Below are 23,924 nucleotides of genomic sequence, written 5' to 3'. Positions count from 1 at the left end.
CTGTTGAACTCAGAGCAACGAGATTGAGGACTGAGCGAAAGCGTTCGTCTGCTGCTTCTACTGCGACTCATGATGATACAGTACTACTGATGATGATGATACTTCTTCTAATGAATGATTGAATTTTGGGTTGATTTTCTCAGACATTCAGTCCTCCTTGTTTTTTTTCAAAATGCGGTTCCACGACGGCAATTCGAGCGGTTTTTGGGGCAACACGACGTCCACGCTGGACTGGTGCGAGCACAACTACGCAGTGTGCCACTACATTGCCGAGTTCTGTGAGTTGATGACGAGAGTGTGTGGCTGTGGCTTGAGGAGGAACAATATGGCGGGAACGGAAGGCGGCGCTTGATCGTCCGAGTGCCACCAGGAGATGTGAGCCAACGCGCTTTGCTCGATGGTTGATTGTTGGATTCGGAGGGAATGGAGGAGAGGATTGGTGGCTTGGATAAGGGGGTGGAGTGGGGTGGGGTGGGGGATTTGAGTGGTTGGGACAATGGCAGATCAAAATCAATCTCAATGGTAAACTCATACAATAGGCACAGAGCAAAGGATCGCAGTGGGAAGACCTGTGATGTATTGTGTAGTGGGAGTTGCATGGAGTCGCGCTCTGAGTTTTGTTTGGATCGATTCAAGTCAAAGTTCTCTCAGTTTTTCTCAGATTTTAGATTCAGCTTCTTAGCTTCCTGAGATTAGTGCTGCATCGACGCATCAACCGTTTGACAATCACCCCCCCCCCAAAAGCATCTGTATGGGGTTGACAATTGCTGACTGTTTGCTTTGTTCACTTTGGTCAGGGAACACGATTAGCAACGTCCCAATGGCACTGCTGGCCCTCTATGGCATGTACTGTGTCCGCAAGTATGGATTTGAAACCCGGTTCCTGATTGCCTACTTTGTAAGTGTTCGAGCACATTTTGATTCCGCTCTGCTTACAATTTGAAATGCTCAACAATCTCGCAAACTTCAACGTCGCGTCCATCCCGCGCCCACTCCCCACCACCACCGCCAGGGCCTGTTTGTCGTTGGATTTGGCAGCTGGTGCTTCCACGGAACTCTGGACTACTCGGCCCAATTGCTGGACGAGCTTCCCATGATTTACGGCACCTGCGTGTTTGTCTACTGTGTCCTCGAAGACCGTCCAAAGTCACGATACGGCTGGCCTCTGATTCTTGGGCTCTTCCTGTACGCCGTGGTCGTGACGGTCGTCTATCTGTTTGTCAAGGTGGCCGAGTTCCATCAGGTCGCGTACGGCCTGATGGTCGCGTTGATTGTCTTCAAGTGCTGCTACCACTACAAGATTGGCGACCTGTCGCGCGATCCGCTGCAGCCCAAGATTTTCTTTGGCGCCTTGATTGCGTACCTCGGTGGATTTGCTCTTTGGAACATTGACAACATTTTCTGCGGCTCGCTCCGTGCCTGGCGTGCGGAGCTCCCCTTCCCTCTCGACGGTCTTCTCGAGCTGCACGCATGGTGGCACATTGGTACTGGTTATGGCACCTATCTCTTCATTGTTACCAACCAGTATGTCGCAAAAAACATTGCACTGGTTTTTATGGCTTGCAGACCGTTAATGCGATTTTTGGTCGCGTCATTTGCTCATTGACTATTCGCTGTGTTTTGTCATCTTCCTGCGTCTTGTCAGAATGCTGAGGTCCACTTGGTTGCGTCAATCTGGTGGCAACGACTCGCTTGACGCTGTCGGCGGCTCTGAAGTCCATTTCGAGCGGATTTTCGGCATTATTCCTTACGTAGTCAAGGACACTGCCGCCCCACGTCGCTCCAAGCGCATTGCCTCTGCATCTGCAACGCCTGTGACGACACGTACCCTGCGAAGCAAGCGCGACTAGAATAGTCAAAGCGGTCGTGTTGGAAGCACTTTGCCGTCCATCTCACTCGATTCATTCGCTTCGCGAGTTCGATCGTTTATTTCTTGTTTCTGCACTTGCATGAATGCACTTTGATCCATACATTGACGCTTTCCCCCCTCCAAATCCGAATCCGAATCTTCTCAGTCTTTTGTTTCGATTGTCAGCTTTTCGGCTTTCAGCCTTTCCAGCTTGTGAATTTTTTTCTTCCAACTGTTTTCCCCCAATAGCATTACACATCTCTTGTCGGGAATGTCAGCTGGACCGCGACTGGTGATTGTGCTGAGTGGCAAGCGAAAGAGCGGCAAAGACTATCTGAGCGACCAGCTCGTTTCCCGGTAAACGCACCGCACAACGCCTCAGCTCGCCGCTATTCATGAATGCAGCAGCACTTTGCACATAGTCTGCATCCCGTTCCGACCACTCTCAAACTTGACCGGGTCGAGATCAGATTGTTGCTCACTGAACGTATGTGGCGTGATCTTTTCCCTTCCTTTGGATTGGCAACTCTGTGAAACAGGCTCGAGCAACACGCGTCATCAGCGACTGCGCAAGACAAAGCAGCAGCTACATTGACATCGACGGGTACTCCAAGCGCTGGATTGGTGCGCGTCGTGCGACTGTCGGGTCCGCTGAAGGAGCAGTACGCAAAGGTAACGGCGCACACGAGGAGGACAACAGAGCGTCATCACCGTCATCATCGAAAGCCATGGATGGTGGATCCATAATGATGATGGATCGTAATAGTAGAGCAAACCCGATTATTGCGAAGGGGGAAGCGCTGGGTCAAAAGCGGACCAGAAAACATCCGCTAAACCATTTTCAATCTCAATGCGAATCTTTCACCCCCCCTCGTTGTCAGGAGCACAATTTGGACTTTCAAGAGCTGCTTGCGGCATCACAGTACAAGGAAACGTATCGCGCAGATATGATCAAATGGGGCGAGGCAAAGCGCAATGCCGATCCGTCATTCTTTTGTCGCACTGCAACTGCTGGCGCGGACACTTTTCAGGTACGTTTTCAAAACAACGCCATGTCATGGTCCATTGATGCTGATGCAAGCTCTGTCTCACTGTTGCTGCCTCTCCGCTTGATGTAGATTTGGATTGTGTCTGACGCACGAAGAGCCTCCGATCTTGATTACTTCCGAACTGCATTCGGATCCCGCTGCTTTGCTGTTCGTGTTGTTGCTTCCGACGCAGCGCGAGAGTCACGAGGCTACGTCTTTACTGCTGGCGTCGATGATGCAGAGAGCGAGTGTGGCCTGGACGGCGCTGCATTTGATCTCGTTGTGCGCAACGACGGCGAGCAAGGCACGCTGCAAGCGGGCATCGATGCGCTTGTGAAAATGGCATTGGATGCATGTTCAATGAATGCATAGTCCTTTTTTTTCAACCTTACTTCTTGGAAGCAGCAAACTCTAAAACAACATTGAGCATCGACAAGAGAACCACGGCAAACAGCAAATCATAACCAAAAACTCGCAACCCACTCGAACAACCATGCTTTAGTGAGTTGCCGGTAGACCAGATAGTTGGACAAAGAATAGCTTGCAATGGCCATCCAGCAGATTTCGGAGCTCGTACTGGTTGTCTGTGGGGCGATTGCAACGTTAGCAAGCGACGAACAGCACGGCATCAAGAACCACCAGACAACTCACTGGGCGGAACGTAAAAGAAGGAGCCGTCTGACACAATAAAGCTGCTGCCGTGGATTTGAACGGATAATTGCCCAAATACAACAAAGAAAAGCTGCAAAAAATAACAAAAAAAAAAAAAAGTGAGCAAACCTTTGCACCACCAAAATGCAAAGGCAACCCGAAACATAAACCCTTACCAATGTGTTTTTGCCAACGTTTTGATTTTGCTTCAGTGCGAGGGGCGTCAAAGTGAGGGTACCAGCCCCCCAACCGGGATTGGACACGAAACGGGTCATTTCCAGCAGGTTTTCTCCCTCAACGTTTGTGCCCGATCGCAAATCCACCTTCACCATCGCAGGCGTCTTGCAAATAGCTGTACAGACGAGTGAGGAATGTGAATAAGCGTCCCTCAGATTCACGCAAAAAAAAACACCAAAAAAAAAAGCACACGAAAAAAACTACAAACCTCGCTGCGCAATTCCTCCAGTAGGATCGGTGATGGCAACTTGCGACTGCGTTTCTGGTCGCTCACGCTCGGCCACCTTGGTATAGGCAACTTTAGACGCGTTCGGCCGGAGTTTGAGCAGGTCAAAGAACACGCGTTGCTGCAGCAAATGCGGCGCGTAGCCGTCCACCTCGGTGACTGCATGCTCGTCTCCTTCTTCGCCCTCGTCCTCGGCATCCTCCGGCTCAAAGCGGGATTCTCGCGATTTGCCGCGGGCAGTGCGCTCAGGACTGCGAGGCGCGGCCGGTTTTTGGACGGCTTTCTTGGGAGAAGCGGCGGCGGCCGCTGGCGGCTTGGCTTCAGCTTTGCTACCACCGCGAGTCTTGCCCTTGGGACTGGCGCGTGGCTCGACGTGCTCAGGCTGGGCAGCGACACGAGCGGCAGGTTTGGGTTTCTGAGGTGTCGCCGCTTTGGCTTTTTGGGCTGGTACCGGCTTTGGCATTTGAGGCGAATCTGCTTTGGCTTTGGGCGCTGGCGACGCCTCTTTGGTCTTTTGTTGTGGTGATGCAACTTTGCTGGCCGCGGCTTTCGCCTTGGTTGTCTTGGTCGCCGCGGGGGGCTTTCGGCTGGGTGCAGCTTTGGCTGGGCTCTCGTTGCGCTGGATTTCTTTGACTGCAGCACCTGTTCAGCACGAGAATTCGCAGAAAACATTAACATGAGTTGGCGCTGTAACACAGGTTGAAGCTGCCGTTGAGGACGTTTACCTGAACCACTCTTCCACCACTCTGCGGGCTGAGCTCGAACTCGGCCACTCTTTCGACCTTCGTCTGTGTGCGGCGAAAAGTTCAAGCCAGGTGAGTCAAATGAAACGAGACGAGGTGACTTAATCTACGACAACAAAAAAAAAAGCCAGCCCTCGTACCATGAGACTCTGCACTGCTCTCTTCTTCTATCTGGCGGCTCCGCTTGACGGGTCGTTCTGGCTCTGTGTTAATGTCAACCGCGACAGCAAGTGAGACTCAATGGTGGCTGGCACCCCTCGTTCAGTGCCATCTTACCAGAGGGCGCGGCACGCTTTTGTGGCTTTGCGACAGCAGATGGTTCAGCCGATTTCGAGGCCGGTGGCTGCTTTTTGCCTTTGCCGCTGGTTGCAGCAGCGGGCTTGCGAGAAGCGGCTGCGCTCTCTTCGACAAAGTCTCCGTCGTCATCCACGTCCATCGGTGCTGTCGCAGCGGCTTTGCCCTTTCGAGCCATGTTGGATGCTGGAGGCAAATCATCCTCCGCTTTTTTGGTGACCTTGGACGAGGATTTCCCACTCGGCTTGGCGGTCTCCTTTGCAGAAGCAGCTGCTTGGGACTTGCCAACAGCTTTTGCGTTGGTTTTAGATTTTGCGGGTGGTGGCGAGGTTGCTGGGGAAGAAGCAGAGTCGGCTGTTTCCTTGCCAGATCGCGCCGAGACTGGAAGCGTCCGTCTTCCTGTGAGCTTGGACGGTGCTGCAGAAGCGGGATCCATCTCCGAGTCACTCGACATGTCGACGAGAGCCTGGTCTTGTTTGGCGGGCTTTTTGGCTGGCGGCTTTGCCAGCGTCACGGATGCAGCAGGAGGCTGCGGCTTGCCTGTCTGGAGCGCTTTGGTCGGAGCCGAGGATTTGGCTTTGGCCTGCTTGCCTCCAAGCGAAAAGGTGCCAAATCCGCCATAATTGTCGTCATCTCCGGCATCTGGTGAAGGCGTCTCGTCGGCCGTGCCAAACCCCAACGCACGAGCAGACTTTGGTTTGTAGTTGGTTTCTCTACCATAATCATCATCATCATCGTCGTCGTTATCAGCATCATTGGTGGTGCTGCTGGTCATCAAGGGTCGCTGAGCCGGTCGTGTGGGTGACAAAACACTGGCGGGAGCTGCTGGCTTTGTAGCGACCACCTGCTTTGCCGGCGAGGCTAACTTATTGGCAGGAGAGGCAGGAGCGACAGGCATACGCGATGCTCCCTTATTTGCTGCCGCAGGTGTCTTTGGTGTCTTTGGAGGCTCGACGTCCTCATCGCCCGAAAAGTCGAGTCGGCGTCGAATGGCGTCTGCATGTGCTGGTGCGTTCTGTTCAAACCCCAGCGTCCCAACCCACCAAAACACAAGATATGCAAGTTGAGTATTGCAGCAACAGGAGTAGTGGTCGGGAGTTGAGCAGTTGTAGGAAAGTACCTTTGTTTCAGTCTGAGACGACGTCTTGGATGCAGTCTTGGGAGTTTTTGCCGTCGATCGCGGCGCTGTTTCACCCATCATCACCAACATCATCCATCGTCATGCATGTCCATCAGTGCAAAAGTGAGTCGCGTGTCGAGTGGTGGTGGGCGAGTTGGTCCTTGAGCTGTACCTGCAACGGCCATTGCGCTCTTGCTCTGGTTGGGCTTGGGCGTCGCTGCACCTGCCGCTGTGGATGCCGGCGCCACTGACATGCGACGGCGATGCACAGAGCCAGGCGTTCGTCCGTGACGGTCGCCGCCAAAGTCGTCCCCGTCGCTGTCGGAATCGAAAAAGTCGCCAACGTCCTCGAGTCCATCCGCGTTCTGACGCGCAGTAGCGACGCACACACGCATTCAGCAGTCCACCCACGACCGTATTCCACAAGCACACACACACACACAATGCACATTCACAACAGCGACCAAGGTGAGTTTCGAGACGTGCGCAACGAAACCAAAGCAGTTGAATTTGAGCTAAAAGGATTTTTTAATTTTTTTTTTTTTTTTTTTTTTGGCGCGCAAATTCGAAGGTTTAAAAAAATCGAATCTCGCGCGCATTTTCTCATTTCATTTCCCTTTTCTTGTTGTCCTCTTTTTCCCTACAACCCGCTTCTCACGCCGTGATCGTTCTCATTTCACGATACCTTGCGAACGTTCTGCTTCTCGGGAACGCCGGTGCGACGGCCGGCCATGCCGCGCGAAAGTTGCGGCATTTTGTGCGTGTTTTTTTGAAACGAAAAAATGAAAACAAAAAAATGACAAGTTCTAAATCTGGAAAAAAAAAGAAAATCCAATCAATGTACAAGCAAAAGAAGAAACAACAACAGCACGATCAAGGAGCATGATCAAAGTAGAGCGACAAAAATCAAAACGATAGGGTTGACTTTTCGCGAGCATCGACCGCGCTCAGATACCCGCGCACTTTGGCCAGAAAGGCCGTGGTGGCTTCGGCGTGCAGCCAGTGGCCGGCGTCCAGATATTCAATGGTGTTATTGGGAAAGAGATCGTGGATGGCATCGATTGCAGCGGGCAAGGTCACGTAGCGCGCTTTTGAGCCGGCGAGGAAGTACGCGCGTCCGTCGTATATGAGTCCAGGCGCATGCGGGAAGGCAGCCAACTGTGGGAAATCTCGCGCAATCACATCGATGTTGGCGAGCCACCGGAAGCGGGGGCCATGCTCCGAGTGCGTTGGAGCCAGATTGGTCATTATGAACTTGCGGACGGCAGTGTTCTGGCAAAGAGGTGAGAATGGTGAGTCGTCATATGGACAACGTGTTGCACAGTATGGCTGAGCAAATCACTACATGCTGGACATGCAGCAAGATGAATGAAAACAAACATGCTTACAGGAATTGTTGGCTTCAGCTGATCCTCCACCTCGCTCGGAGATGTCGCTTGAGCCAAATCCACTTTCTGCATGGCGGCAACGATTGCTCGCAGCTCTGAAACTTCGGGCAGCGCCAAGAAATCGAACGGCGCCATGTCTGCGATAATGGGTGCTGCAATCCGATCGGGATGCTCCATTGCGAGAGTCATGACGACCTTTCCACCCTGCAACCACCAACAAGACAAAACAGGCAACACAAAAAATCACCATTTTCAAATGAGAAATTCTTTTCTGAGAAATTCCGAGAAATTTCTGAGCACCTTTGGATAAAACACTCGACGTACCATGCTGTGGCCGAGCATGACTGGCGGCTGCGACACGCCGCGATCGTCCATGAACCGAAGCACGTCGGATACCATTGCAGAGTAGCTCATTGTGTCTGAATGAGGACTTTCGCCGTGGTTGCGCAGGTCGAGCGTGAACACATGTCGCGGTGCTGTCGGATCGTGCGCGAGGGCCTTTCCAATGGACGCCCAGTTCCGCTTTGATCCATACAAGCCGTGAATGAGGAGCAATGGCACGTTGTTGTTGATGCTGTTGGTGGTGGTCTGGTGGTGGGCTGGCGGCGCGTAGTGGTTGAAGGCCAACTTGACCGCGGTGTGGTGATCACCACTGTGCGCATGTTGGCCATGGCGACTCTGCAATGGTGCAACACATGTATGGATGCGCGATCGTGTGATGATGGAGCCGAATGCGCGACCAACCCGAGAGCAAGGGGAAATTGCAGTGAAATGGTGAAACATGATTGGTAACAATTTTGGGGGACTGAGCAAGTACACGAGACACGACAGGTGCATGAATGCAAGCACACAAGCTGCAAAGATCTCAAAACAAAACGGGTGGAGAAAGACCGCGGTCGATTAGCGGCGAAGCGGAGCAGAGAGGGAAACCGGCTCTCCAACCAGCTGAATCTCTGCCACCAGACGCGCATCCGATCCGAACGCCACTTGAAGCCGGGAAGGAACAAGAGTCTGCGCTCCAGTGGAGTCGACCTGGGCGAGTTGGCTGGAGGTCACTGCGAAAAAGATCTCCTGCGAGGCGCCTGGGGCAAGATGAATGCGTCGGAAGCCGACGAGCGATCGAATGGGAGGTGAGGCGAACTGGCTCGAGCTCTGGTCGATGATGGACGAGGCGTTGAATGACGCAAAGGCCAGCACGACATCATCCGAAGCCATCTTGCCAGTGTTTTGCACAAGCACACGGAAGGACACGGCTTCGACAGGCGCACGCGCCGCGAGGTGTTGCGCAGCCAGAGCAGCCGTCGACAGCGAGTGTTGGCTCGTGGCGCTGCTGCTGCTGCTGCTGCTGCTGTTGGACCACGTGTACTGGAACGTGCTGTAGCTCAAACCGTGGCCAAACTCAAACAGAGGGGTGCCCGTGTAAAAGCGATAGGTTCGGCCCGGACCCGCGCGCATGTCCATGTTGGTCATTGGCAACTGGTTGACGTAGTCTGCGGGGTAGACGGTGAAGGGCAGGCGACCGGCAGGGGAGAAGACGCCAAACACCGCCTCGGCCAGCGCCCGGCCGCCAGCTTGGCCAGGGTAGCCAATCCAGAGGGCGGCCCGAACCGGATGAATGACGTTGCTGAGGTCGATGGGACTGCCGGACATGACGACAAGAATAACCGGTCCCCGCGCGGCCGCAGTCAGGGCCAGGATGAGCTCGGCCTGGACGCCTGGGAGGACGAGCGTTGTGCGATCGAGATTTTCCGACTCGACCGTTTGGTTGAGGCCGACCACAACAATGGTGGCGTCGGCCGCCTTTGCCGCTGCCGCAGCCGCCACAAAGCCAGACGTGTCGGTCGAATTGACGTCGCAGCCCTTGACGAACGTGATGGACAGGGTCGGATCGAGCTGCTGAAAGCCCTTGAGCGGAGTGATGAGATACGGCGCATCGCCATAGTAGTTTCCCAGCAGCGTCTCGGCATCGTCGGCGTTCGGTCCAATGATGGCGAGCTTGCGAACGGTGGCCAAGCTGAAAGGCAGGGTGTTGTTGTCGTTGCCGAGCAGCACGATTGACTCTCGCGCGATTTGAAGGGCGAGCTCCTGATGCTCCTGCGAGTTGATGGCCGAGACTGGAATCTGGCGGTAGGGCTGGATGCTGGCCGCATCAAACTCGCCCAGGCGGATGCGGTGGCCAAAGAGACGTCGCAGGGAAAAGTCCAGGTCGGCTTCGTGCAGCGTAGCGTTGCCGATCGCGTCCATCAGATGCGACTGGTAAAAGTCGCCACAGTCCAGATCGCAACCGCCTTGGATGCCGGCAGCACAGGTAGCTTGCGTCGTGTTGGTGTAGTTGTGCGTGTACTGGATGCAGTCGATCGCGCCGCAATCCGACACAATGTAGCCGTCAAAGCCCCACTGCTCTCGAGCAATCTCATTGTTGATAAAGTCGTCGGCGCAGCTGGGAATGCCATTCACCGCATTGTAGCTGCACATCAGACTGGCCCCCTTTCCAACCCGGACGCACGCCTCGAACGGCGGCATGAACGTCTCCACCAAATCCTGGTCGCTCACGACGGCGTTGAAATGGAAGCGATCAATGCCTCCCCAGTCCTCCATGTCGTACGCCGTGTAGTGCTTGCACGTGGCGACGACCTTGAGGTAGCGCGCATCTTCGCCGTTCTGGAGATTCTGCACCAGCGTCTCCACGTAGCGCGAGGTCAGGTACGGGTCTTCGCCGGGCGTTTCCTGCCCGCGACCCCAGCGCGGATCACGGAAAATGTTAATGTTTGGGGTAAAGTACGTCAAGCCCGCATGTCCAGCGTTGGCAAACGCACGGGCCTCGGTGGAGATGACTTGCGCCATTGCGGCGACGCTGTCCAAATTGAACGTGGCGCCAACGCCTTAGCATGGCGAAAGGGAAACAAGATGAAAGAGAGCAGTTGACAAGAGTGAGGGTTTCGGGGTTCTCGAAATCACGACTGAGCGACGAGCAGTTGTTACCAATAATCTGAGGAAAGCAGGTGGAAACGGGCGTGTTGCCGGTAAAGTTCACGCCTGGTGATTCAGCAACGCCATGCAGCGCCTCGCTCCACCACTCGTACGCATTCACCCCGAGTCGCGCAACGCCGGGCGCAGTGGTTCCAAACTGGCTGATCTTTTCCTGTTTGCATTTCCAAATTTGCGCATTCGCAGCCACAGTTGTGAGACAACCACATGCAGCAGCACCACAGCACAGTCCTGCTCGTTGGAAGATTTCGGCTTTTTCAAAAGTCCACTCAAAAGTCCACTGTCATGATAACAATTGGTCCGACTTTCGGTACTCAATGCCATTGAGAACCCCGGAGTAACTCTTTGCAGCAGCAGCACCCCCAAATTTGCAGCGTTTCTCCGAACTCCGATTTCAAGCATCATCCACACCTGAAGAGTGAGGCGACCGACGAGATCGTCAGCGCGCTGCTCCCACGCGAGATTCGGGTTGCAGAACGGAAGGTTGCGCAGCGCGGCGTCCTCGCAGGTGAGCGCACGCGCAGTCGGGGCAACGACGAGTGCTGCGACGGCAATCGTAATGCAAGTCCAGCCAAACTGCATCATCATCATCCAAGACAAAGAAAAAAAAAAGTTGACTGGCGTTGCATTCATGCAATCCGAATGTGTCGAGCTTTGATATTGATTGATGAATGGTGAAAAGCATCACAAAATAAGAAATCCAAATTGTAATCTGAGCCAGTCTGAATTTTGTTGTCATTTCTTGGCATTGAGCGTATTTCAGGCAAAATGCTGGGCGAGCGTCGTCGTCTCAGAGCGGTCCTTCTCGCGCAGCTCTTGGCAGTAGTAGTCATGCTGGCCACTCTCGCACCCTTGGCACACGCAGGCGGACTGACTACTGGCGCGAAACCACCGCTGCGCTTCCACGCGGACGGGAGCTTTAAAATTTGCCAATTTGCCGACCTGTACGTGCAGCTGCTGCTGCTGCTGCGGATTTGCATTGGCTGGCAGAACATGTGATGGGTCGATGGGATGCCTTTTGGTACATTTGCACTGATATTGAACATTTGGTCGGCAGGCACTTTGGCGAGGGCGAGGACGTCACCTGGGGCCCCGTGCAAGACACCAATTCGAGCCGCGTTATGCGAAACGTGCTCGAGCGGGAGCGACCAGACCTGGTTGTGTTTAGCGGAGACCAAATCACGGGAAACAACGTTGCGGATAATGCCACGGCGTACTGGGCGCAGGTTGTCCGGGAATGCCAGGTTATGGGAATTCCGTGGGCAATCATCTTTGGCAACCACGACGATCTCGCCAGCGGAGTGAACGGCTCGCGCGCTGCGCTGATGGAGTTTGACACGTCCTTTGAGTTGTCGTACTCGCAGTTTGGCCCCGAGGGTCTGCCAGGAACGAGCAACTACTACCTGCCGTTGCTCGCCAGCGACTCTGATCAGGTAGCGTTGTGGGTCGTTTCAATCGTTGTGATTGCTGTTTTGATCTTTGTATATTAACAGTGGCGTCATCGTGCTTGATTTTGGTGCGTAGGTGGCCTCGTGGATTTTCTTTTTGGACAGCGGCGGTGGCTCCATTGACGAAGTCATTACCTTGCCGCAAGTCGCTTGGTATCGCAACACGTCTGCATCTCTGGAAGCGCTGGTTGGTCGGGTGCTTCCTTCCATGGCGTTCTTCCATATTCCTCTGTACGGCCGGCCTTGAACAGTGCTGTGTTTTGGACAAATGTTGACGGAGCTGACTTTATTTGTTGTTTTCTCTCTCATTTCTTGGCCTGCTGGTTCATCCAGAGTGCAATACGACGCCGTCTACTCGCCCGAAAAATGCATTGGAATGAATGACGACGGAATCACTCCTCAGGACGAGGATCTTGGCATTTTCCAGGCGTTCTTGGATCGAGGCGATGTGCAACTCACGAGTGTCGGTCATGATCACGGCGAGAGCTTTTGCTGCCCGTTGCAGACCTTGACGCTTTGTGTGAGTAGTAGCGGCTAGTTGGGGGCGGGGGGAGAAGGGGTTGCAGGTGGAATTGGGCGCATCGCTCACCCTTACAACAAACAAACGAACACTTGGCTTGGCTTTTTGGCAGTTTGGAAGGCACAGCGGCTACGGAGGTTACGGCGAGTACGTACCACTGACTGACTCATGGTCGTTGTCATTCTAGTGAGCGAGATTTGTTGCTGACTGACTCTTTCCTGCTTTGAAAATTCAATGCAGCTGGGATCGCGGTGGCCGTATTTTCATTCTGTCCGAGCCCAGCAAGACCACCACACAGCTGTCGTTCTCGACATATGTGCGAATGGAGAATGGCACCATCACGGACGGTCCCAACTTCCCCAAGCGGACCTGAGCATCATTTGAGCATTTTTATGGTGTTGAAATCAGAGTGCAGGCAGTGCAGGCAGTTTTCTATGTTGTGATTGACTTTGAATACCACGCACAATGGAGATGAATCGCCTTACCATATTTGTCCATTCTCTCAGTCTCTTTTTTTGTTTTTGTATGCTTTTCGCAGCAACTCTGCGAATTCTCGTCCATCGCTCGCCTGCTCTTCTTCCTTTCAGCCGCGCGTTCCTCCAAACAGCTCGCTCTCACTCTCTAATTTCGACAGCATTAGCATCAGCACCTTCGGATCGACCTCGTATCGCACACATCATGTCGTCCGCGTCATCATTTGCTCAGCCATCGCGCTCGCGCTCGTGGGATGCACTTTCCCAGAAGGACGCCGCTCAGCTTGACTTGGATTTGTTCAGCCCCGAGTTTGGGTTTGGAACAGAGCAGCTGATGGAGCTCGCTGGGCTTGCAGTCGCGTTGGCGTGCGCGCGCGCATATCCGCTTCAAGCAACGTCCAAGTCCGACGAGTCCTCATCGTCTTCATCCAGTTCTGGTCGCGTTATCATTGTTTGTGGGCCTGGTATGTCTGCCGGTATTATGAATGACTGGGCTGAGTTGATAGTAGTTGTGAGGTGATGGGATCTCAGTTACTGAGCACTTTTTCACGTTCCAACCATTCATGTCAGGAAACAACGGTGGCGATGGACTTGTGGCAGCGAGGCACTTGCGTCTCTTTGGCTATTCTCCCGAGATTGTCTGGCCAAAGCCAACGGAGAAGCAGCCCATGAAGGTTGGTGTCAAATCATTGCATCCGACTGACTGAATTCTGGCGAATCATCTGCTCACTTGCCGACTCAATCCTCCACCCGTCAGAATCTGCTTGTTCAAGCGCGTGCAATGCGTATTCCCGTGGTCGAAACGGTGACAGAGGATGCGTTGCGCAAAGCCGACTTTGTGATTGATGCCGTTTTCGGATTTGGCTTCAAAGGCGAGCCCCGAGCGCCGTTCGATGCACTGCTCACATCCATGATTCGCAGTGGTGCTCGAGTGTGTTCTGTAGATGTTCCATCTGGTAAGTCGCGTTGCTGCGAAACGTTTGCAGCTGCTTTGAGAACCTTTTTGTTTCATCTCGATGTTTGAAATGCAGGTTGGGACGTCGAAGCCGGACCGGACGAATCCAAGGAGTATGCCAAGCTTCAGCCCGACGTTCTCGTGTCCCTCACGGCACCCAAACCATGTGCTGTGCACTTTCGAGGCCGCCAGCACTACTTGGGCGGTCGGTTTGTGCCTCCAGGCATTGCCGAGCGATACCATCTCCGCCTTCCCGAGTATCCCGGATCCGAGCAGATCATCTTGCTGGATTGAGGCTGCCTATGCTTCTATAGCACGATTCATGCTGGAATAGGTGTCTTTTTGGGAATAGTCGATTGCTCAGTCTTCGTTTTTGAAGAGTAAAAGCCATTGTTTTTGTTTGTTGGAGCTTGGGAGAGGGGGAAGTGGCATCTCGTCGTTCCATGTATTGTGTAGAACTTGGTCTTGTCTGGTGCTGTTGGAGCGAAAGCAGCAGGCAGAGCAAAGCGTTGAGAAGCAGAACACTGTGTTTTCCCGCCAAAAAACCAACTCACTTTCTCTGCTCTGACAAACAGACTCCAACGCGTGCACTGTGGCACACAAGCAAGCGTTGCGCTCGAGAGTGCGTGCTTTCCAGGATTCAGTGCTGGATTCGCCGCATTTTGGGGGCTCCGTCTGTTCCTTCTATCGCCGCCTGGAGCAAGTTCACTTTGGGCTGGGATTTGAGCTGGTTTTTTTGGCGCCAAAACTCGTTCTGGTGACATAAATCGCTCACACTTCCCAGGACTATGAGCCAAGAGGCATCAGAGATACTGATGTGTCGCAGCATTGCCTTTTCCACTCCTGGGCGGGATACGAACGCGACGGAAAGATCAATCACATTTTGGATCAGGTCGCTGCTCTTTGTGCCGCTACGCAGAAACTGATCCCGCCTGCGTCAAGTACCTGCGGATCTCGCTGGTGATTTGAGGGAAAATCTGGACTTTTTTAGTTTCGCGCTGGAAAAGTCGGATGCTCGACTCATTGATGCAGATCCGCACGGTGCAGCAGGCCGCCAGAGAGCGATTCAAGTTGGTTTACCGCTTGCACACAACTTTGACACGGGAACGCCTTCCTCGAAGGAGTTGCTGCCAAAAGTTGTGTGATCGCCATCCAATCAGAAGCACGAGAGATGCCAGTCATCCCAGAGATTTCCACTCGAGTACGGATGCATTTTTTGCAAACCGGAAACGGTGTGGAATCAGACGAGAACGACACTCCGCTGCTGGACTGTTGCTGCGACTTTATCTTGCTTTTTCACGTGCAATCCAAAAACACACTGGATGCTGCTTTTTTGGTGGGGAGGCAAGTTTGAGAGCGAGAGAAAAACAGGAGGTTTGTCCTTCCAGAAAAGCGACTCGTCATCTTCGTATTTTTGCGGTCGTGATTCGTTGCGAAAGCTCACCACTTTGGTATCATCACGCTGCAAGATTCACTGCTCATCAGTCAAACAAACTGGTTTTTGTTTGTCGAGTTCATTCATGCGACACTTTCCAGCATTTTTTGACCCACTTTGGTGCTTTGGGCTCTTGATTCGAATTTTCCCTTTCCCCTGCCCTCCCAACAACCCGGCGTCCCTCAGAGATTCCTTTCACAAACATCCTTTCTGCGTGATACCTCGCAGCTGCACATGCCCGCACCTCGACACTGCCTTTTGCCGGCCTGCCCTGCCAATGCATTGGCACTGTCAGTTGGCTGGCTTTTCTCGTACCCTTGCTGTCAGGAGTGCTTTTTGGCACTCTTTCGAGCGGAAGAGTATGAGTGTTTTTGCCGTCAGCGAGTGTCCAATCTAACCCTAAGATGGTGATGGAGCTTTTTTGCTGTACTTTTTTTCCACAGCAGGCCCTTTGTCGCATTCTTCTTCGTTTTTTTGTTCTGATATTTATTTCAGCCTGACGATACGCTTGCCCCTGACAACTTACCATGGCGTGCTGAACTGCGATCGGCTGCTTTGGGTTGCAAGGTTGAGCTGAAGCACAAAGAACTCACGACGTTCGTTGCTGGTGACAACTTTGGCGCTGTACTCAGAAGCAGGTTTTGCGTTGTATTTACGGTTGGTTTCGACGATGCAACCTGCAACGATGCAGTGCTCGGAGCAGTCACCGTTGCTCGACGTCTTTGACGAGTGATGATTTTTGCCGATGCTGCCAATTTGTGCAGCATTCGTTTTTGGCTCCTTTGATTTTTATGACCGAGATTGCTTCGTTCAGATGCAACCTTGATCTTTTCTACCTCTGAAACCAACCTCCAGGCGGCAAGGCAGTGTCAGGGTCGGAATGAGCGAGGGCAGATTGTCGCTTGTTTGGAGGAAGGGGGAGGGACGTTGTGGAAAGCAGCGAAGGAAGCATTCAGCTGTTGTGCTGTGAAAGCAGCTCAACAAAATTCAAAGCAGCAGTCTGCACCAAGTAGGACGAGCGGGTTTGACGCTGGATTGTGCCAGTTGGTGAGCCGGACGAGTCGAGGATGGTGGCGCCAATGCAGCGCGCAGGAACCGTCTGTACTCTTGGTTTTTCGAACTGTCTTCTGTTTTACTTTGTGGCACTTCCACCGGAATATCACCGCGCTCCAACCTGTTGGTGGCAAAGGTGGCGGTTTGCTGGAAGTGCGGCAAGATGTGAGCCAAGCACGCGCAACTGAACATCCTCTCGTTCAAAGCGTGCTTCCGCCAAAGGATGGAGTTGTGCTCCATCGCTTTATGGGCATGAAAGGCTTGTCCTTGTATTTTGAATGAGCTGGGGACGTCAGTTGCGTGTGGCGGACGTTCGTGGCGAATGAGGACGTAACAGTTCGAGTTTTCACGGACCGAAGTCAGTGGCATGCAATCAAAGTGTCTTGGATTCATGTAGAATCGAGGTGTGGTGCGCACGACGCAAAACAGCAGAGAAGGAGAGAAAATCGCAGTTTGTCGTTCCGTTCTTTTTGTATTCTGGACGGTGCTCGGTCTATCCTTCTGGTTTTTGGGATGATTGGAAGGAAACTTCCAACTCTGGCGCTTTTTTTTTTCTCGCTTCCATTTCGCTTTCTTTGTTCTACTTTTATATTTCAATCATGAAACGGAATTCTTCGACGGTGGGGGAAAAAGGCGTCTGCCGGAGGCGGACTGTCTGAATGGGTGTTGTGCTCGTTGTTGTTGTGTTTGTTGTTGTGCAGATTCAAGAATCCCGATTCAAGTTTTTGCGACATTTTGGAGCTCCCGCCAAGTCATTTTAAAGATCGATCTCGTCGCACTATGCGACTCTATGCCTCAAATCGCACTGTGATCCGAGTATCGCCCTTTGCGCTACGGTGGATTGCAAATTCGAAGAGTTTGTTGTCGTGTCTGTTCATCTTCATTGTGTTTGTTCACCGACGTATGCGCTTGTTGTAGTTGTACCATGCTTATTTATTGCTGCTCATAAAGTTCTTGTGACTTTCGCAGGCTCTGTACAAAAATGGTGACGCTCAGATTCACTGAAACAACGTCAGCTCAGCTGAATTCAATTCTCGGAACTGCAGCTCCCGGTGAACGTCCGCACCCAACATGTGCGAGTGTGTAGAGACTAGCTGCTCAATCATTCACTGGTTGGCTGAGCATTCGGGTGACTGGTGGCTGACGTGTTGTCACTTTGGGTGGCCGCGTTACTCGAATTTCGATCGGAACTCGCTGGCGCGCTTTCGTGCAGAGCCAGGCATGGCGGACACAGCTCGGCCCCATCTGGCATGGTTGTTCGATGTGAACCGCAGTAGTTTCGCTGCTTGCACTTGCTGCACATGGCAAACGGTCGACCGAAATTGCCGCAGTCCTCAGCAGCGCATCGCATTTAGCTTTAGCGTGACGACTGGCCTTGACTAAATGGGGAAAGGAATTATGACTCGTAGTTACTATTGAATTAATGCGACATGTTGTTGATGTAAAAGTCGAGCGATCCAACAAGAAACAGCTCGACAGAGTTCAATTTCCGAAATGTTTCAAGGACGTACAGTCTATGTACAGTCGCTTACAAACAAAACTATCGATCGGAAGCAACAAATTTACGAGGAGAACACAACAAAAACACTTCATGTCAAAGGAAATCACATGCAACACAGCAAACAAACATCAAACAAACACGTTCAGGGAACAAACGTCTGGTTGAAAATACCCTGGAGATACGAGGTCGGGATGACACGACAAATCATGCACTTGTCCTGACGCTCAATCATCAAATCAGCACACCCCACGCAGACACAGGCGTGACAGCAAGGTATCAGCTTGGCTGTCGTCGGAGCGCTGAAACACAGCAAGCATTCGCGATCGATGTCCGGGCTCAATTCCGGTGCGGCCAGCTGCGACTGTTCGCTAGTGCTCACCACAATCGAGTCTGCAATAGGAGCGAGCTGTTCCTTGATGGTGCTGTGGCGATGACTCAGTCGTGAAACTTCTGCGGCGCTAACTTCGGCAAGTTGGGATTGTGGCTCCATGTGAGAGCTCACGAGACCCGAGTCCAAATGATGTTGCAGCTGCTCTTTGATGAGAGCGCGATGATGCTCCATCCTGGCATTTTGGGGCATTGCAGCACGAGCAAGTGCGTTGCCCTGGTCCTCGCCAGATTGACCAAACCCTTTCAGAATCTGGCCAAAGGTTGGTCGGTCGATTCGATCGGGCTCGAGGCAAGCAACAGCAATTTCCGCCACTGCGGTGGCAGCGAGTTTGTCTGGAGCACCCCACACGATTGACGCATCCAACTCGGAATCGATTTGACCCTGTTTTTTAAGCGCACGTTTCACTGCACCAGCAAGCTCAATACCAGGCTGCTTCCCAGTCAGCAGCTCGAGCAAAATCATGCCGTACGAGTAGACGTCCGTTTTGATGGAGACCTTGCCTTCATCACGGTACTGAGGACAAATGTACTGGCGAGTTCCTTGAATGGTCAGCGTTTGGATATAGCTCTGCGCGGCCGTCTGAGCTGGTGCAGAGCGTGTCAGCCCAAAGTCGGCGACCTTTGCAGTGAAATGGGCATCTAGCAATACATTGTCCGTCTTGAGATCCAAGTGGAACAGCGGCTGACGCGGAATGGCAGTCTGCACAAAATGCATGGCGCTCGCAATCTCGGTGGCAATCTTTTGCCGTTGTGGCCAAGTCAGAGCAGGCGTGCTACCCTTGCGGTCCAGACGATCGCGCACTGAACCGTTTGCCATTAGCTCGTACACCAAGCAGCAGTCGTTGCCTTCGTGAGCATAGCACATGATGGTGACAACATTGTAATGGCGATAACGAGTCAGAGCGTCGAGTTCGGCCTGAAATTGCGAGATGCCTTGCGTCGAATTCGCTGCCAAACGCTTGACTGCAACCTGTGCACCACTCCAAGTACCAGAGTAAACGTTGCCAAAGCCGCCGCCTCCGATGCACCGGGAAGGCGCGAAGTTGCCAGTGGCTTGCGAAAGCTCTTCCATACCAACGCGAAGAATAGTGGTAGCGATTGCTGGAACTGGAATGGCGGAGGACGATGACGCATGGCTCTCGGGCTCAGGCTGTGCAATTGGCGCGACCGTACTTGGCGCAACTGCGGGAGAGACGCCAAATGCAGAGAGTACCTGTCGCTGCAGCTCAGTTAGCTCCGCGACGCTTGACAAGGTGCGCAGCAGAAGTGGCTGAATGAAGGCGAGCCACTGGCCACGATCCAGCGTTCGTTGCGAATGATCACAACTCAGTTCCTTGGTTGGGATGACGGCGGCAAGCACTGTAGGCTCAAGCTCAAACAGGCAGGCGTCTTGGACATCGCGAGCACATTCCGTGCACCGCAGGTAGGTTTGCCAAGTCATACCCGTGTACCAGTACGTGGTCAAATCTTCGACAACGCCAAAGAGCGTTTCGAGCAAATTGCCTGGAGAAGCGCCGCGCACGACAATAACTAGATCAACCACATCCTCTTCTGTGCGACGATGGATCTGAACGAGCGCTCGATGATGATTTCTGTTCACAAGCACGCAATCGCGCCATGCAGTCATGTTGAGCTCAAGGTGATTCAGCCGGGCAATGACTCGCGAGAAAAAGCCAGTGTACAGGAAGGCCGTTCGCATCACGAGGGTGGCCTCATGTGGCTCGTCTTTGCGAGGATTGGCGGACCATGCCCTGCGGTCAGGCTGTCCAACAGGCAGAAACGATGGTACAAGGTAGCGGGGACCTGATGTTCCTGCGTCAGCGTCAGCGAGCGGATACAGGAGTTCGTATCGTTGAAGTAGAACGAGGAGCTGATCACACACAGCCGGATCCAAGTTCCTCCAAACATGTGCAAGCAGATCAGCGCGGGCTAGAATTCCTTTCTTGACCCATGTATGTTTCTGAGTAATCACACCAGTCAACACGGTTTTCGTGAACCACTGTGGATTAATAATGACGAGATCGTGATCATTGGCGTGCGTTTGCTCTGAAGCGTTTGTCCCAGAGACGGCATCAGCGGCTGGTGCCAAGCGATGAAAAACGACCCACCCTTGATCACGCAAAAGTTGCATGCACACGTTCACCGCTTGCATGGAAAGTTTGCACTGCGACATGCCAAGATTGACAACTTCATTCCATCGCAGGAGCGGCGGCTTCTTGTCAGCCTCCATTGTATTCGCTCGATCACGCAGAAGATCTCGGAATTGCAAGTAGCGGCCGTCAACTTCCGAATAATAGGATGGCATCTTTCGGCTGGCCTCGAGCACTGCCGCTTTGAGCTCCGACATTGTCGAGGCGCTTGCGGCTGTGCTCGCGTTGATATAAACAGTCGAGCGAATGTTGAATGAGGTGTGCGTTTGCTTAAAGCACAGAAGCAGCTCTGCAAGATTTTCTAGCTGCTCCTGATGGCGCTGCGGACTGTAGGACTTGTCATCAATGTGGGTACCGACAAGAATGATATCGGCGTTCGGAACGCGAGAAAGCAAGCTGCGTAGCCAGAAAGCCAGGCGCGAATTGCGCGAAATGGTTTCGCGAACGTCAAACAGGGCCAAGTAGATGGTACGTTCGCCAAGGAAGAACTGATGCGAAGCGAGGTACAGCTCTTGACCAGCAAAGTCCCAAATGTTCAGAATCATGGGCAATTTATCGCGAAGAATGACAGAGGAAATGTCGATTCCGTCGGTAGAGGTGGTCTTGATTGTCTTGTTTCCCGAAAAAAGCTTGACCACTGGATTGCGCTCATGCTGAGCAATGCCGTGAACAAGAGATGTCTTCCCAACAGCAGGATCGCCCAGTAACACCACACGAACTTCTGTGCAGCGAACAGAATCGGGTCTGTGTTGCACCCACATGTGTCTGGTGTGACGAAATACAGTAATACAGAAAGAGAAAGAAATTTAGTCGTTATGTGGTGCAACTAAGATGACTTCCTTACATTGTGCATGATGCATGGGCGCTCTGACGCAATGCAGTTTCCTCGTAATATCCGATCTGATTTTCGTGCAGACTAATCACACTCGCCGTAAACACATCCCAGCTAGAACTGGCATTCAACTCAAACCAAAGTACCTACAAGAGCTTCGTCAGCCTCTTGTTCACCCTGAGTGCTTCAGCAATCGCCTGCGCTCCGGCATCGCCAATCCGATTCCCACTAAGACTGTCCTCTTCATCAGTGAGCACTTTGAATGGACTCGAGTGAATCCCCCACGCACATGCAGTAGTGAAAGTGAGAAGACTAACATGAGTTCGGTCATCGTGTGTTCTTTGAGTGTGTCTGCAATTGCCTGCACTCCATCATCGCCAATTTGATTATAGCCCAAGCTGTTCAAACCATCTCCATCAGCGAGCCAATCTGTTGAAGTCACCCGCTCACTAGCATCAGGAAGAGTGAGGCGCCTTACTAGAGCTGAGTCACCGTCTTATTCACTTTAAGTGCCTCAGAAATCGCCTTTGCACCAGCAGCGCCAATCTGACAATGAGCCAAACTGTCTCTCCTCCATCAGTAAACACTCTCCTAAAGTCACTAACTGACACATGTCAACAAACGTGCGACGATTTACTGGAGCTCGGTCAACCTTGGGTTCACTTTGAGTCCATCAGCAATCGCCTTCACTCCAGAATCGCCAATCCCATTCACGCTCAATCTGTCCGTCCCCTCCATCAATGAGCGCTCTTAATGACATCCGCCTGCATGCATCAGTCAATGAGAAGCTTTACTCGAGCTTGGTGAGCGTGGTGTTCACTTTGAGTGCTTCAGCAATCGCCTGCGCTCCAACAGTGCCAATCTCATTCATAGACAAACTGCTCGGCTTCTCCATTAGTGATTACTCCGAATGCTGTCTGCTGAATCACACACTTCATGCATCAGTAAACATGAGATGCCTTACTCGAGCGCAGTCACCGCCTTGTTTGCCTTGAGTCCCTCAGCAATTGCCTGCGCTCCAGCATCGCCAAGGTGATTGCTGTTAGCGCCACCCAAACTGTACATCCCATTTATCAGTGAGCACTCTGAATACCCTATGCTGGATCACCCAAGCGAACTTTCTTACCCTAGCTCAGTGAGCGTTGTGTTCACTGCAAGTGTCTCAGCAATCGTTTGCGCTGCAGCATCACCGATCGGATTCCCACCCAGACTGTTCCCTCCTTCAGTGAGCACTCTGAAAGCACTCTGCTGAAATCACCCACTCACATGCTTTAGTGATTGTAAGATGACTTACCGCAGGGAAGTCACCGTCTTGTTCACGTTGAATGCGAGGGCAATCGCCTCCATTCCAGCATCGCCAATCTGATTCGCACTCAATCTGTCCGTCCCGTCCATCAGTGAGCACTCTAACTGTGCTTTGTTGGATCATCCACTCAAAATCATCATTCAAAGATGCCTGACTCGAGGCAAGCCAGCGTCGTGTTCACGTGGAGTGTCTTGGCAATTGCTTGCGCTCCAGCATCGCCAATCTGACAATCGCCCAGGCTGACCATCCCTCCCCCGAGTGAGCACTCTGAATGCCATCAACTGTCACATGCATCAGTCAAAGTGAGACGACGTACCGGATGAAAGTTAGCGTCGTGTTTAGTTGGAGTGTCTCAGCAATCGCCAACGCCCCAGTATCGCCAATTGGATTTGAGCGCAAGCTGTCCACCCCCTCCATCACGTGAGCACTACGAGTGCCATCAGCTGGATATCTCCCATTCTCATGCATCAGTCAATCCCTACCAGAGCGTAGTCACCGACATGTTCACTTTGAGTGAATCAGCAACCGCCTGCACACCAGCATTGCCAAACAAATTTTCACTCAGCCTGGTCATCTTCCATCAGTGAGCGGTCTGAATGTCATCTGCCGGATCACCCACTCGCATGTATCAGTCAAAGGTTGCCTTACAATATCACAGTTGCCACCTTGTTCACTTTGAGAGCTGCAGCAATGGCTTGCACTTCCGCATCGTTCATCTGCTGGCGGTTCAGACTGTCCAGCTCGTCAACCCACGCTGATACACTCTCGATACATTCGGCTTTCTCTTACTAGAGAGTTCCACCCCGATCTTTGAATCTGTCATACAGCCAGCGCTGGTTCCTAGTCATACTGCGATACTCCAGCATCGGTGCTTTTGATCCAAGCAAACAAACAAAGCAAATTAGAGTAAAGCCGTGTGCAGTTTGGTTTGGTTGATGGCCACGCACGGCCCCCGTGTCCTTTCATCGATCGAATCTAACTCTTGTACATCGTCCCTTCGAACAGGAGCAAGGAGCGTTGCAGCTCCACGTCAGACTGGTCAAGCGAGCAGATCGCGATCCGATGACTGCTGCTTCATTTTGTTCTCAAGCAACACTCGCCCCTCAATCACCGAGTCCAGGGTCCAATCGCCCATCAAAGCACACAGGTTTGACGGGTTCATCAGCGCAGCACAAGCACAGCAGCAACGAACCCAACCAACCAGAGAGCAAAACAACGAAAAAAAAAAAGTAAAAATAATAAGGAGAGACTGAATTCTAATCAAATAAGTTCTTGAACAATGCTCGTCTTTGAACGAAATGAAACAGCAAAAGAGACCAAATACAATTCAATAAATA

The 23,924-nt window shown here is 52.6% G+C and overlaps 8 protein-coding genes across 10 annotated transcripts; 4 read left to right on the top strand and 4 right to left on the bottom strand.

The window, feature by feature from the left end:
• The first annotated feature begins 161 nt into the window (after nucleotides 1–161).
• Nucleotides 162–2,013, top strand: CAOG_05301 (phytoceramidase). Its single transcript, XM_004346936.2, has 4 exons — nucleotides 162–278; nucleotides 798–898; nucleotides 1,013–1,524; nucleotides 1,646–2,013. The coding sequence occupies exons 1-4, from the start codon at nucleotides 173–175 to the stop codon at nucleotides 1,848–1,850; spliced, it is 924 nt and encodes a 307-aa protein (XP_004346986.2). The 5' UTR covers nucleotides 162–172; the 3' UTR covers nucleotides 1,851–2,013.
• A 13-nt stretch (nucleotides 2,014–2,026) lies between these two features.
• Nucleotides 2,027–3,261, top strand: CAOG_05300 (phosphomevalonate kinase). Its single transcript, XM_004346935.2, has 4 exons — nucleotides 2,027–2,206; nucleotides 2,389–2,521; nucleotides 2,731–2,880; nucleotides 2,968–3,261. Exons 1-4 carry the CDS (start codon nucleotides 2,121–2,123, stop codon nucleotides 3,247–3,249), a joined length of 651 nt encoding a protein of 216 aa, XP_004346985.1. The 5' UTR covers nucleotides 2,027–2,120; the 3' UTR covers nucleotides 3,250–3,261.
• Nucleotides 3,253–6,937, bottom strand: CAOG_05299 (hypothetical protein). Its single transcript, XM_004346934.2, has 10 exons — nucleotides 6,834–6,937; nucleotides 6,321–6,513; nucleotides 6,149–6,213; nucleotides 5,011–6,043; nucleotides 4,875–4,937; nucleotides 4,717–4,779; nucleotides 3,974–4,633; nucleotides 3,705–3,880; nucleotides 3,529–3,619; nucleotides 3,253–3,461 (listed from the first exon to the last, which is right to left on the bottom strand). The coding sequence occupies exons 1-10, from the start codon at nucleotides 6,900–6,902 to the stop codon at nucleotides 3,376–3,378; spliced, it is 2,499 nt and encodes an 832-aa protein (XP_004346984.1). The 5' UTR covers nucleotides 6,903–6,937; the 3' UTR covers nucleotides 3,253–3,375.
• Nucleotides 6,938–7,054: 117 nt separating this feature from the next.
• CAOG_05298 (hypothetical protein) lies at nucleotides 7,055–8,188 on the bottom strand (the record flags this gene model as incomplete). The annotated part of the gene is made up of 3 exons (XM_004346933.2): nucleotides 7,861–8,188; nucleotides 7,537–7,740; nucleotides 7,055–7,420 (listed from the first exon to the last, which is right to left on the bottom strand). The coding sequence occupies exons 1-3, from the start codon at nucleotides 7,948–7,950 to the stop codon at nucleotides 7,055–7,057; spliced, it is 660 nt and encodes a 219-aa protein (XP_004346983.1). The 5' UTR covers nucleotides 7,951–8,188.
• Nucleotides 8,189–8,230: 42 nt separating this feature from the next.
• Nucleotides 8,231–11,176, bottom strand: CAOG_05297 (beta-xylosidase). The gene is made up of 3 exons (XM_004346932.2): nucleotides 10,936–11,176; nucleotides 10,519–10,678; nucleotides 8,231–10,418 (listed from the first exon to the last, which is right to left on the bottom strand). The coding sequence occupies exons 1-3, from the start codon at nucleotides 11,155–11,157 to the stop codon at nucleotides 8,437–8,439; spliced, it is 2,364 nt and encodes a 787-aa protein (XP_004346982.2). The 5' UTR covers nucleotides 11,158–11,176; the 3' UTR covers nucleotides 8,231–8,436.
• Nucleotides 11,177–11,250: 74 nt separating this feature from the next.
• On the top strand, nucleotides 11,251–12,989 carry CAOG_05296 (hypothetical protein). The gene is made up of 6 exons (XM_004346931.2): nucleotides 11,251–11,468; nucleotides 11,582–11,957; nucleotides 12,049–12,203; nucleotides 12,306–12,492; nucleotides 12,605–12,639; nucleotides 12,733–12,989. Exons 1-6 carry the CDS (start codon nucleotides 11,293–11,295, stop codon nucleotides 12,863–12,865), a joined length of 1,062 nt encoding a protein of 353 aa, XP_004346981.1. The 5' UTR covers nucleotides 11,251–11,292; the 3' UTR covers nucleotides 12,866–12,989.
• Nucleotides 12,990–12,991: 2 nt separating this feature from the next.
• CAOG_05295 (apolipoprotein A-I-binding protein) lies at nucleotides 12,992–17,365 on the top strand. Its single transcript, XM_004346930.2, has 5 exons — nucleotides 12,992–13,429; nucleotides 13,536–13,639; nucleotides 13,723–13,921; nucleotides 13,997–14,300; nucleotides 14,496–17,365. Exons 1-4 carry the CDS (start codon nucleotides 13,018–13,020, stop codon nucleotides 14,212–14,214), a joined length of 933 nt encoding a protein of 310 aa, XP_004346980.2. The 5' UTR covers nucleotides 12,992–13,017; the 3' UTR covers nucleotides 14,215–14,300; nucleotides 14,496–17,365.
• A 590-nt stretch (nucleotides 17,366–17,955) lies between these two features.
• Nucleotides 17,956–23,831, bottom strand: CAOG_05294 (serine/threonine-protein kinase PBS1). 3 transcript variants are annotated; one of them, XM_011272190.1, is made up of 16 exons: nucleotides 23,789–23,831; nucleotides 23,377–23,458; nucleotides 23,236–23,319; nucleotides 23,070–23,153; nucleotides 22,904–22,987; nucleotides 22,743–22,826; nucleotides 22,576–22,659; nucleotides 22,408–22,491; nucleotides 22,246–22,338; nucleotides 22,076–22,159; nucleotides 21,919–22,002; nucleotides 21,760–21,843; nucleotides 21,599–21,679; nucleotides 21,432–21,515; nucleotides 21,294–21,365; nucleotides 17,956–21,214 (listed from the first exon to the last, which is right to left on the bottom strand). In XM_011272190.1, exons 2-16 carry the CDS (start codon nucleotides 23,451–23,453, stop codon nucleotides 18,052–18,054), a joined length of 4,326 nt encoding a protein of 1,441 aa, XP_011270492.1. In that variant the 5' UTR covers nucleotides 23,454–23,458; nucleotides 23,789–23,831; the 3' UTR covers nucleotides 17,956–18,051. The 3 variants fall into 3 exon arrangements, with proteins under 3 accessions (XP_011270492.1, XP_004346979.2, XP_011270493.1); XM_004346929.2 differs by having other exon boundaries at nucleotides 23,377–23,831; XM_011272191.1 differs by lacking the exon at nucleotides 22,408–22,491 and having other exon boundaries at nucleotides 22,246–22,320.
• Between the last annotated feature and the right edge of the window lie 93 nt (nucleotides 23,832–23,924).

This window comes from Capsaspora owczarzaki (genome assembly GCF_000151315.2).
Source record: "Capsaspora owczarzaki ATCC 30864 unplaced genomic scaffold supercont2.8, whole genome shotgun sequence".
In the NCBI taxonomy this organism is placed as follows: Eukaryota; class Filasterea; order Ministeriida; family Capsasporidae; genus Capsaspora; species Capsaspora owczarzaki.
The sequence above is the reverse complement of the archived record's forward strand: the minus strand, read 5'-3'. Positions and strand labels throughout refer to the sequence as shown.

Excerpts from the sequence above, each read along its gene's own strand:
- CAOG_05296 (XM_004346931.2), top strand. The coding sequence starts at position 11,293 with ATGCTGGGCGAGCGTCGTCGTCTCAGAGCGGTCCTTCTCGCGCAGCTC. Across the intron at positions 11,469-11,581 it reads ATTTGCCAATTTGCCGACCT|GCACTTTGGCGAGGGCGAGG; the intron begins GTACGTGCAGCT and ends TTTGGTCGGCAG. Across the intron at positions 11,958-12,048 it reads TCGCCAGCGACTCTGATCAG|GTGGCCTCGTGGATTTTCTT; the intron begins GTAGCGTTGTGG and ends TTTGGTGCGTAG.
- CAOG_05300 (XM_004346935.2), top strand. The coding sequence starts at position 2,121 with ATGTCAGCTGGACCGCGACTGGTGATTGTGCTGAGTGGCAAGCGAAAG. Across the intron at positions 2,522-2,730 it reads TGAAGGAGCAGTACGCAAAG|GAGCACAATTTGGACTTTCA; the intron begins GTAACGGCGCAC and ends CCTCGTTGTCAG. Across the intron at positions 2,881-2,967 it reads CTGGCGCGGACACTTTTCAG|ATTTGGATTGTGTCTGACGC; the intron begins GTACGTTTTCAA and ends CGCTTGATGTAG.
- CAOG_05299 (XM_004346934.2), bottom strand. The coding sequence starts at position 6,902 with ATGCCGCAACTTTCGCGCGGCATGGCCGGCCGTCGCACCGGCGTTCCC. Across the intron at positions 4,780-4,874 it reads GAGCAGTGCAGAGTCTCATG|ACGAAGGTCGAAAGAGTGGC; the intron begins GTACGAGGGCTG and ends CGCCGCACACAG. Across the intron at positions 3,881-3,973 it reads TGGAGGAATTGCGCAGCGAG|CTATTTGCAAGACGCCTGCG; the intron begins GTTTGTAGTTTT and ends TCGTCTGTACAG.
- CAOG_05294 (XM_004346929.2), bottom strand. The coding sequence starts at position 23,453 with ATGCTGGAGTATCGCAGTATGACTAGGAACCAGCGCTGGCTGTATGAC. Across the intron at positions 22,160-22,245 it reads AAGGCGGTGACTGCGCTCGA|TTTGTCTATGAATGAGATTG; the intron begins GTAAGGCATCTC and ends GAAGCCGAGCAG. Across the intron at positions 21,680-21,759 it reads AAGACGGTGACTCAGCTCTA|CTTGGGCTATAATCAAATTG; the intron begins GTAAGGCGCCTC and ends TGGTTTGAACAG.
- CAOG_05297 (XM_004346932.2), bottom strand. The coding sequence starts at position 11,157 with ATGAATGCAACGCCAGTCAACTTTTTTTTTTCTTTGTCTTGGATGATG. Across the intron at positions 10,679-10,935 it reads TCGGTCGCCTCACTCTTCAG|GAAAAGATCAGCCAGTTTGG; the intron begins GTGTGGATGATG and ends AAATGCAAACAG. Across the intron at positions 10,419-10,518 it reads CTGCTTTCCTCAGATTATTG|GCGTTGGCGCCACGTTCAAT; the intron begins GTAACAACTGCT and ends CGCCATGCTAAG.
- CAOG_05301 (XM_004346936.2), top strand. The coding sequence starts at position 173 with ATGCGGTTCCACGACGGCAATTCGAGCGGTTTTTGGGGCAACACGACG. Across the intron at positions 899-1,012 it reads GGTTCCTGATTGCCTACTTT|GGCCTGTTTGTCGTTGGATT; the intron begins GTAAGTGTTCGA and ends CACCACCGCCAG. Across the intron at positions 1,525-1,645 it reads CTCTTCATTGTTACCAACCA|AATGCTGAGGTCCACTTGGT; the intron begins GTATGTCGCAAA and ends GCGTCTTGTCAG.
- CAOG_05295 (XM_004346930.2), top strand. The coding sequence starts at position 13,018 with ATGCTTTTCGCAGCAACTCTGCGAATTCTCGTCCATCGCTCGCCTGCT. Across the intron at positions 13,430-13,535 it reads TATCATTGTTTGTGGGCCTG|GAAACAACGGTGGCGATGGA; the intron begins GTATGTCTGCCG and ends CATTCATGTCAG. Across the intron at positions 13,922-13,996 it reads TTCTGTAGATGTTCCATCTG|GTTGGGACGTCGAAGCCGGA; the intron begins GTAAGTCGCGTT and ends TTTGAAATGCAG.